Below are 10,745 nucleotides of genomic sequence, written 5' to 3' on the forward strand. Positions count from 1 at the left end.
ACATACTAAATGTATTAACTGCTTACACCCTCCCTGAAATAAAGACCACCATTCCCATTTCTGTCAGAAAACCTGAAACCCAGAGGTCATACAGCCTGTGGCCAAATTGGAAACCAAATTCGTATCTCATTCCAAAACTCAATCTGCAAATAATGAGTGGTGTGACAGCTGTCTAGTACAACTAACTCTTGAGCTGCAGTTGTTACAAGGGATTGAAATATGTTCAGCCCACCACACACTGTAGATTTAATAAATAATGTACACATGACTATTTCTCTTATATATTAACTCAGTTCAGTACATAATGAGAACTCTCTTGGGAGTAGGCATAATTCCAAGTGCTAAGGACACAACTTAAACTAGGTGCTGGGTGTACAAAACTAAAATCCCTGTCTTCACGATGAAATAAATTCATCAGAGTCATACTGTAATTACATATATGTTTTGCACTTTACCAATTAAACGAAGCTAAATGTAGTTATTATAAAGTGAAGCTCAAAAAGAATTTTACTACTTAAAATGAACCTTCAGACTGGACATAAGTGGACACCACTGGTACTATTTAACTAATTATCGGGACAGGGTCCAATAGACAGATAAGGGAGGGGTTTGTTTGCAGTAAAATCGTTTGAGAGAAACAATATCTGGGTCATAGAGGAAATATTGGGCAATTTCCTTGGGCAATCCCATTTATCTATCACATATCCACCATATAATTTGGGCAACTTATTACTATTTTGGTAAATTAGGATTAGAATTTTATTGATACAAAGGACTCTCAGGAGCACTGCTTTGCGGGGAGCGGGGGGAAGTATATTACTTTATTTCTGGTTTACCTGTTGACTCTGGGATTCTGAGGTTTCTTCTAAAGCTCAAATAGGAGCAACTGGCTGGCTCCAGTAGGGTAAAAAAATCACATCTTGTCTTGAATGTCAGTCCTTAAGAGTTTTTAAAGAGGCACACGTATACTTAATGCCAGTCAAAGGCTAAGGTTTAACCAACAGATTCATATTGCAGGAAAAAAATGTCAGTAATGTAACTTTTGGTATTTCTGTCTCATCCTTTACACTAGTGTGTAAGTTCGGATTTATTGTTACCACAGGGAGTTCTTCCCAGTCCCTGAACAAGTAAGCGATGAGGCATTATCCTCTCCATGTTCCAAGCGAAGAAAAAGAAGGTGCAGAAGACTGGCCTAAATATGAGATTTCTCTTTGCCTCGCAGTTTCTTCACTCTCTACTCCTGGATCGGGTTTTTGCTGGCCCCTCGCTGCCTTCCTGGAAGCGCCTGGCTTAAGTCGCTAAATTGGGAGCCGTAAAACTACATTTCCCACAATGCCACGCGCCGACCAGGCTCTCTTGGGATTCTCTAATGTGCCATTACAAATACTGTTAACCAAACTCACACTTATAGGAAAAATAGAGTTACTATCTACTTCTCCAACACGATAGTTCTTTGTCTTCTTCACATGTGACCCCGACTTCCCGGTGAAGAGACCACTGCTGAGGGGAATTCGTTCAGGCGCCAGCTCTGGTCACCCTGCTCTTCAGGCCCCGGCTCGTGCCAGGACCCCGGGGGCCTCGGAGTGTCATTGGGGGATGACCGCAGCCTTGGCCGCTGCAGCTGCCACCGCGACCATGGTCTCCGGCAGCTGCGGCCTCGCCGCCGCCCGCCTTCTGTCGCGCACCTTCCTCCGTGAGTCGGGCTGGCACTCTTGTCTTCCTGGCTTTTGCGCGTACCTGGACGCGCTGGGCCCGACATCCTGGCCCAGACCGCGGTTAGGCCCTCGGGGGGAGGAACTGGCGGGGCGACGGAACGCCGGGGTCCTGACCTCCGGTGGCGCTTTGGGGTGCAGAGGGAGCTTTGCTGGCTACGTGGGCCGTTGGCGGGCGGGGACGTGAGGTGGCCGAGCCAGGACTGCGGTCTGGGAACTTTGCAGATCTGGGAGCACGCTGTTGTGTTCGCGGTGACTAGTGGCGGCGGTGGGGTTGGCGTCCAGACCGTGCTATAGGGAGCGAGGGGCGGAGACCCACGAGGTGGGAGGTGGGGGAGCGGCCGTGTCTCACGCGGAAGGGTGCTGCAGTTCGACTTGTCTAATCTGTGAGAGTAGGTGCAGGCGCAAAGGGAAGGCAGTTTGTGCATCCAGCGTCAGCGTGGACTTGTGGACTCCTACAGGCAGGCTTCACGTTGGCTGGGACTTAACCCACTTCTGTACAGTGTCAGCTCCGCACGGTGCGAGCACCCCAAGTTGCTGAAAACTTGGTGTGTTCAGTTTCCCGTCTTTGAATACTGCTGGCAGTTAAAAATGCTCTTGATGGTCAAAGTCTCATGAGTTATAGTAGGAAGGAAGTTTGGAATCAGTCGTGTGAAGTCTGGCTAGTTCCTTGCTCCATTTCTTAATGTTTCAAGTTACATGAACATAATATCATATTGTAATGAATTTGAGGCACCGTCCTCTATGAGGTGCACCGTTATTTTGTCTGCCATTGACAAAGGAATCCACTGTTAATTCAAATCACGATGTGTGATTGGTTGTCAAATCCTGATTTATGAGATGTTAAAAAATGAAACATCTGCATATTAGGAATCTGACTCCAAAGTTTTCCATCGCTGGAGTGGTCTTAAATTACCCCAAGTTATGTGATTAATCTGTTACAGAGACTGAGAGGTCTAAGATCTGAACCGAGGTAGTTCCCATTAGAGCTGGGGATACAGGTGGCAGTGTTTAGTGTATAAAAAAATCTTTCCGTTGGCAAACTTCAAAGTGCTTTTTCTCATGCCACATTTCTAAGCCTATTTGCACTGTCTCTGAGAAAACAGACACAATGTCACCTTGCAAAACCTTTTTAAAGGTGGTCACAAATTATTTAAGCTTCCAGGTGAACATCTCTAGGGATACTCTAGAATTTTCTGTTCTGCTAAGTTTCAGTTGGTGGTACATTATGTGCTGAGGTCATAAATGTTGCAGTATTGATTTTTTTAAAAAAATAAAAGGAAGCACTCATAGATGCCTTCCAGATCTCTTTTAGCGGGGCAATGTAGAATATTTAGAAATTCCTGAGCCAACCCCCTCTCCTGCTTTTATAGCTTATGAAAGAAAAGAAAGAATCCAGTTGATGGAAGGAGGCAAAAAACCAAAACAAAACAAAACAAAAAAACCCTGAGAAGTATTTCTTCTGTGAGAAGGGTTAAGAATTTACAAACAGCTTTGAGGTTGAAATAGTGAAGTTATTTTAAGAAATACAGAGCAATTCAAGATTTTTAAAAAGTTTGTCTGGTGTCTGTAGAGACGATACCTCCCCTTTCATGCGCGCGCACACACACACACACACACACACACACACAACTTCAGTCACCTGAATTTGTCTGACAAACTTTCCTTTTGAATCATGGGGCCAAGGCCATGCTTAGCAGCCTCTACGTGGCTCAATTTGTAGTTAGATTTAGGCTTTTCCAGAAAGTAGACAGTTGAAGTTCCAAGGAGCTAAACCCTTAGCGAGACAGTGAGACCTGGAGGCAGCAGCCACAACCTGAAATACACACGATCCCCTTGTCCAGCGCCCACACTCGAGACCCAGTGTCCCCCGAGCTGAGTTCCAAGAACTGGTGAGGGGCCTGATGGGGTTTCCTCTCACCCCATGCAGTGACACTGTTCCATTTTCTCTCCTTCTGTAGTCTCGAACTTGGAACTCCTGAAGTAAGCCTAGTTGGTTTGCTTTCATCTCTGAGTGAGGAGCAATCATACTAAGTGGGATGGGGAATCAAAAAAATTTCTCTTCCTCCAGGAAGAGAGAGGAGGCAGGGGGAAGCAGTAGAGACAGGCACTTGCTAATGCTTTAGAAAAAAAGGTAGGACTGGATGAGGGAGGTAGGGTTTTATATTTATGGAGAGAAATGTATGCTGGGATGTAAAGTTCAAGATGGAGTTTAAACTTCAGGAGAAGATCAGTCAGTTCTACCCAAATGATCTTGCTGCTGAACTGCTGGAGACCAGAGGATTAGTGTGGCTTGGCCATGTTCCTATCCCTTACCTGCTTTACTCCTGTAAGCCGCTCCTGGGCCCTTGACTTTGGGTGTGAAGGGGCTACAAGAAACCTTTGATGGCTCTAATAGCTTCCAGTTCATAAGGTTTTATTTTTTAATGTGGGAAAATGTATTGGAGAATAGTAACAGGGAGTAGGAACAGCTCCTGAGACAGGAGGGATTCTGAATGGATTAAGGTTTTGCAAAGGTTTCTCCAAGACTCTTGCTCCTGTCTAAGGCACTTGCCCTTGCACTCCCCACTTGCTAGCATCTCTCTGTCACTGAGTCTGTGCCCCACTGGTGAATTTCCTGAGCTGTCTATTTCACTGCTGGGCTCTCAGCTCTTCCCCGAGAGCAGCAACTTAATGGATATATTCAAAGAATGAGCTCGTCTATATCCTGAGGACACAGGTAAAGGACCCCAGAACACAGATGGAGTTGGGGCTGTCTGACACTCCCCTACATGGGTTCTGAGAAGCAGGGTGGTGAGGCAGGGCCTAGAAGCTATAGGAAGGCAGGAGCGCAGAGCAAGCCTGGTCCTCACCCAGCCAGCTTGATGCTGACTTGGTGAGCGATATTAGCCCAGGAGGTTGGCTCTTTGCCCACTTCCCTGCTTGCAACACTGACTAAGGCACTCAGCGCAGAGGGGAGTGTGACCAGGGTCTTCCGTGAATCCCTGACCTTGGGCAAGGCAGTAACCCCTGCGGGGTTTCATCACAGTGAAAAGAGTGGAGGAGCCCAGCCCACCCACAGGTCAGATGAGGGCTGTGCGATCTGTGAGTCCCTGATGGAGGACACATGTAGCCCAGTTCAGCTGTGAGGCTCAAGGTTTTGAGCAACTTGTAAAAGGAGAGGTGAGTTAGGAGAGGTGACACAGTCCAGGTCAGGGAAAAGTGGGAGGGCTCAAGCTTATAAGAGATGTTTGATAATATGCCACGTGAGTACATGAAGGAACGAATGCGTGAGTGAACAGTGAGTGGGGTAGGAGGGAAGTGGAGGACGCAGTCTGGTGATCCTCAGGTGGTTGTGATTAGAGAGTCATCCTGTTTCTCACTCCTGTCTAAGTAGGGTTGCTGGCTTTTGCTCAAGCATTTTCCTGTTTCCCATCCTGGTGCGCTCTGCATCCTCCCTGTAAGATGGGACTTGTTGTCTGACCCTCCCTCGGGGCCCCTAACTCCAAGCCCACCTCTGAAGCCCTTTGCTTCTTGAGCAGGGGACCCTGGGCTGTACTGTCTCTGTGCTGCCCCTAAAGGTGTGGCCAGAGAAAAGGTTGAGGGGGGGCTCCTTCTGGTTGATTTGCAAGCACTCAGGTCACCAAGCTCCTTCCTTGCCACCTGTGCCCTGTGCTTGGGGATGAGCAGAGGCTTGGGTCAAGAGGGGATGAGTTGGGCAGGTTGCATGGAGTGACCGTGTCCAGGCACCCAAGAGCACTGTAAGTGTGGAACTACACCAGAGAACCCAGAAGAGGCCCTGCAGCCTTGTGCCCCCTCCAGGCTCTTGGGACATGGGCTGGCATCACACATTTTCTGGGAGGAAGAAGGTAACGCCTCTCAGCATGGGCTGAGCACCTCTAGCCTCCCTGCCCTGGCCCTGCCCTCTCCAGTTTTTGGTTTCATATCAGCCCTTCTGCCCAAGGCTGGGAAAAGGCAGGAAGAAGACAGGGAATGGGGGAAGCTCAAGGCTCAAGAGTCCTCAGTCCAGAGCCCTTTAAAGATCTGGAATGTCCTAATAATTGGTACCATACAAGAATTGGCAGCATTTTTGTTCTTGTTAGCGCTTAGTTGTACTTCTTAAAAACTAGTGGTGTTGTAGCTTTGGGTGGGAAAACTTAGTCCTCCGAGACTCTTGCCTCCATCTAAGGCAGTCGCCCTTGGGCTCCCCACTTGTTAGCATCTCTCTGTCACTGAGTCTGTGCCCCACGGGTAAATTTCCTGAGCTGTCTGTTTCACTGCTGGGTTCTGAGCTCTTGGCCTAGAGCAGCAGCTTAATGGATGTATTCAAGGGTTGAGCTTGTCTGTATCCTGAGGGGACAGGTAAAGGACCCCAGAACATAGCGGTTAAGGTTCTTAACCAGTGAGATCAATAATAAATGAGCATATTTTTCAATATTAAATGAATATGTAGTTTTGCATTGAATAGCAGATTATTTGAGATTTGAAGGTTAAGTGGCTGCTAAGGTATTCTGCTGTATTCTAAAATCCTTTAGTTGAGGACTACAGTAGTCATACATATATTATGCAGGCTTGCGGCTTGCATATGTTTAAGTGGATTCATGTGCTGGGATCTTGGTCCTTACCGTAGCACTTTTGAGAGGTAGCGGAATCCTTTGAGGTGGAGCCCAAAGAAGGGGATTCTAGGTTTCACTCTTAGAAGAGGTTAGTGTTGGGCTTCTGAGGTGAGTTCTTGGAGTGAATTCTCATAAGGGTTGGTTGTTGTGAAACAAGCCTGCCTTGACTCTTCTTCCGGGGCTGGCTTCTTTTAGCCTCTCTGCCATGCTGTGATGCAGCCAACAGCCCTTACCTGAGGACAAACAAGTGAGGCTGCTCTGTCCTGGACTTTTAGCTTTCTAATCTGTGCACTAAATCAATTTTTTTTTTTTTTTTTTTTTTTTTTTTTTTTTTGTGGCTGCCTCAGCCCACCCTGGGGGTGGGGCTGGTGTGGCATGTCGTGCTGGGGATTGAACCGTGGTCCTTGTGCTTTTGCCTATGCTTGCCTAAGCAAGTGCAAAACTTTTCTTTATGAGTAGCTAACCTCAGGTACTTAACTAGCTATAAGAAAAAGGGATTAATCTAGTTGATAAGTATTCATATCTTAAATTCATGAATATGTGCATGAATAAATGAGAGGCAGCGATGTAGGTTAAGAAGTAATTTGGAGATGGTATTGTCACGAACTGCATCTTGGGTTATTGGTTGGAAATGTGCTAAGTAGGAGTCATGCAAGGCTGTGGTTTGAATCCCAACCATGTAAGGTTCTGGCTATAAATCACACCTTGAATCCCACTAGCCATCGTATGGACAGTATAGTTGCTGTGTATGGGAAAGAGGACTCAGTCTGGAGCTGCCTGGTGCAAACCTATCATCCACATTGAAAGCACTTCTCGGTCACATTACTCCGTCCCTTTCGTTTAGCCTTTCTGTTTCACTTTATACTTTTGTAGGGCCTAACTTGTTCTCTCGTGAGCCCACCACAGTGAACATTGCAAAGCAGTGTGATCTGTTCATTCTGCATCAGTACTGATCATGATAATAAAATAACTACTAGAGCCAAAAGACATATTGTACCCTCATCACTATTTTACATGCTATCTTTATAAACTCATTTAATTCTCATATCAGCCAATGAGGTACATATTATCGTACATTTTTAGAGTGTACCTTTATAAATTTTTCATGCTAACAACTTGCAAATATATTTGTGCATGCTACACATATGTAGGCTTTATAAACATCTGTGTTTAGAATATGCTTGAGGACACATATAAAACAGTTCTGCTTGGATTTATTTGATCGTTAAAATATCAAATATATGTTTCTTCTCTCTAGGAAGAGATTTACCTTTGTGGTCACGTAGGATCTGGGAGTGTACAGGCATTTCCATGTCCCATCTACAGCCAGCATCTCATAGTAGCGTCACAAGCTTCCTGTGCGCAGCTGCTAGTCCTTGTGCAGATGGCAAGGCTCAGGCTAAGGAGGCCTGCCTGACTCACTGTTCTCAGCTGCTCCAGGGACCCAGAAACCAAGGATACAGGAGCCCCAAGCCCTCACCATCAGGATAGTCCTTTGGCCAACTTTAGACCTTCTTTCTGCCTTAGTATGTAATTTCAGGTGCTTATTTTCTCATTATTAAAGTTACAAAACTCATCATACATTGATTCACCATTTGGTACTGGTTGTGTTACTGGTTCATGGCCTTTCTCAGTTTGTCTGTTAGCTAAGAGCTAGCGTGTGCTCGACTGCCAGCACAGCTTCCTGGGGGAAGTCTCTCGGGCTGGAAATCCCTGTTGTAGCCTGAGGTCAGGTGTGCAGTTGTGCCCACTGTGCCAGGACATGACCACAGTTCTCCCTCTTGGCGCCTTACTGAGCATAGTCACCGAATGTAGCTGTCCACTGCCCAGAAGTTCTGATTGCACCCAGAACGCTCCTCACTGGGTGGTAAGGATGAAATCTGGGCCTTTCTCTTTGCTCGAGGTATGGGAACTTGAAAGACCTGTGCCAGTGCGGATATCGGGGCTCCTTCATCTGTGGCACCAGCGGTCGGAAGAGTTAGGAGGCAGTGATTCAGATGAGACTGTGATTCAAAGTGATTTGAGTCAGGAAGCATGCAGTGGGCTTGGGGCGATGTGCAATGAGGTGTTCATTTCTGGAACTACCTTTCAGGAGCTACTCAGGAGTAGGTAGAAGGCTTAGCCACTTCCAAGAGGCCGAGGTGGGATGTAGACAACACAAGCTGGTGCTTTTACCGGTTTTAGAAAGTAGCCTACAAACCACGTGCTTGTGTTCAGATTTGAGATAGAAGTTGGTTGTATTAACCAGATTTCTCTCTCTTCCAAAGTTTGCCTCTTACTGCACTATTATTTACAGGAGTTAGACTTTAAAAAATGGAGTCAAGAAAGGAATGCACGTGGCTGTTTAATAATTACTAGTGGGGATGACACCTAGTGTGCAGTCGCTGGGTTTATTTTATTTTACTTATTTTAAACAGTTTATCTTTGAACTCTTATTCTTTTTTCTAATTTATTGCTGTGGTCTGCTTCTCTCATTTTAAGTGATGTTTAGGGGCAGAAAAAAAAAAAGGTGATGTTTGATGTTTAAATTTTCCATGATCACCATATAGCTTTTCAATTACCTGATTTTTTTTTTTTTTTTTGTCACTAAGTTAAATTGATTGTTCAGAAGTTTGGAAAAGTTGTAATGTGTCACTTTTTTTACTTTTCAGTACAACAGAGTGGAATTCGACATTGTTCCTATGCAGGTTCCCGGAAACATCTGTATGTTGATAAAAATACAAAGGTTATTTGCCAGGGTTTCACTGGTAAACAGGTATGTACATCTAGATTTTTGATGTGTAGACTAAAGAGCTTAAAAAACTATCTCTTTTCTGGTTTTTGTATCATGAAAGTAGTGATTGAAAAATTATACTGTATAGAAGAGAGTTGTATCTTAAGAGTTTAGATTCTGTGTTCAACCTGTCGGGGAAATTGTGTTTCATCTTACCTGGAAACGCATGGGAGAATAATATGGCGAATAGCCACTTACTGTCTTCAGCAAATAGACCTCTGTTTCCCTCCGACATGGGGACACATCACGATTACTTTGATTAAGCACTAGGTAAAATAGGTGCTTCTGTCTCGGTCTTGTACAAATAAATACTTGTGGCTGGACACATGGGTCCACAGTAAACATGGAGAAGCTCACAGACCCACAGAGGCTGGGAGAGCTGAGACAGATGGAGGGACCTGCCTGTTGAATTTTCCAGTCTTATACTCTGTGGGGCACAAAGGGTCTTGAAAGAGACCCACAGGCAAGCTGCCTTAGCTATTTTAATTCTCATTCATTATCTCTCTCGTGATAGAATTTGTGTAAGCTTAAATATACCTATGCTGCGATTCTACAAAAAAAAAAATGCAGTATAAGAACCTTTTCTTCTTCTGTTCTGCTCATTGAACATTTTTCCTCTTAATAAGTTGCCATTTGTTCTCTCGGATATTTTTCTTGCACTACAGATGTATTCATATTTCCATAATGTGTTTTTTACAGGTTTTAGGTCTGTGTATATCTACAGTTTGAAGTATATTCTATCTTGCCTTTTCCAATTAGAATTGTGTTGTCTAATTTTTATATATTAATATGAGCATATAATCAAGTGCTTGGTTAATCCAAATTTCTCATAAATCTATTATATGATTTTGTTTTTCTCTGCTAAACTTTGTACAATCCTATGATATGTAAACTTCTGAGCTTTTTTATTGTAACCATTCGTGCATGGTATAAACACCATTTGGGACTGTTCAAATTCCAGGTTGGCTTCATTGTCTTAGTTACCTGCGAACAAACTGTTTCTTACTCACCTTCCTTGTTTGGGAGCTTTAAAGGAGTGGAGAGCCTTCATTGCCTCAGTTAGGTTTGTTGGTTCAGCTTCTGTGAGACCGTGATGATGAGGCCTGACATCAGAGGCGTGCTTCCTTCCGCAGGAAGTCTGCCGTGTGCCGCGTGAGTCTGTTCAGTGCTCACAGGGCTGCACGCAGGACTGCGGCAGGCTTATATTTTCGGGCTGATCTCAGCAGTGTACAGCTCCGGTGGGTGTCATCCGATTTCTTTCCCTAGCCTATGAGTTGCTGACATTGTTCCTATTCTTGATGGTAATGGGAAAACTAAGACATAGGCTGATTTTAAGGAAACGTGGCTTGTGTTTTAACACCATGTTAGGACCAAAAAAACTGGCTCATTTGGGTTTACCAGGCACTGTCCTCCAGCGCACTGCTTCTCAAACTGCCTGGAGTGAAAGCCAGTTTGGATATTTGTTTTTAATTTGTACTCTAATGTAGATCCATAATTTTGTAAAGTACAGTAAAAATTGCAGCAATGTCATAGTGCTATATTTGTAAGCACTCTTTTATTAGCTTTTTTATTCTTTTGCTTACCCATCCTTTATCCCTTCTTCTTCTTCTTCTTCTTCTTCTTCTTCTTCTTCTTCTTCTTCTTCTTCTTCTTCTTCTTCTTCTT

General features: G+C 44.7%; 1 protein-coding gene across 1 annotated transcript in view; it reads left to right on the forward strand.

The window, feature by feature from the left end:
- The first annotated feature begins 1,410 nt into the window (after positions 1 to 1,410).
- The window catches only part of Suclg1 (succinate-CoA ligase alpha subunit), a 32,438-nt gene continuing 23,103 nt past the window's right edge, over positions 1,411 to 10,745 (forward strand). The window contains exons 1-2 of the mRNA XM_004642813.3: positions 1,411 to 1,693; positions 8,959 to 9,062. Of these exons, the coding sequence (XP_004642870.1) occupies positions 1,597 to 1,693; positions 8,959 to 9,062 (201 nt within the window). The 5' untranslated portion in view covers positions 1,411 to 1,596. The remainder of the gene's footprint in view (positions 1,694 to 8,958; positions 9,063 to 10,745) is intronic.

Source organism: Octodon degus, unplaced genomic scaffold, assembly GCF_000260255.1.
Source record: "Octodon degus isolate 3935 unplaced genomic scaffold, OctDeg1.0 scaffold00162, whole genome shotgun sequence".
Taxonomy (NCBI): Eukaryota; Metazoa; Chordata; class Mammalia; order Rodentia; family Octodontidae; genus Octodon; species Octodon degus.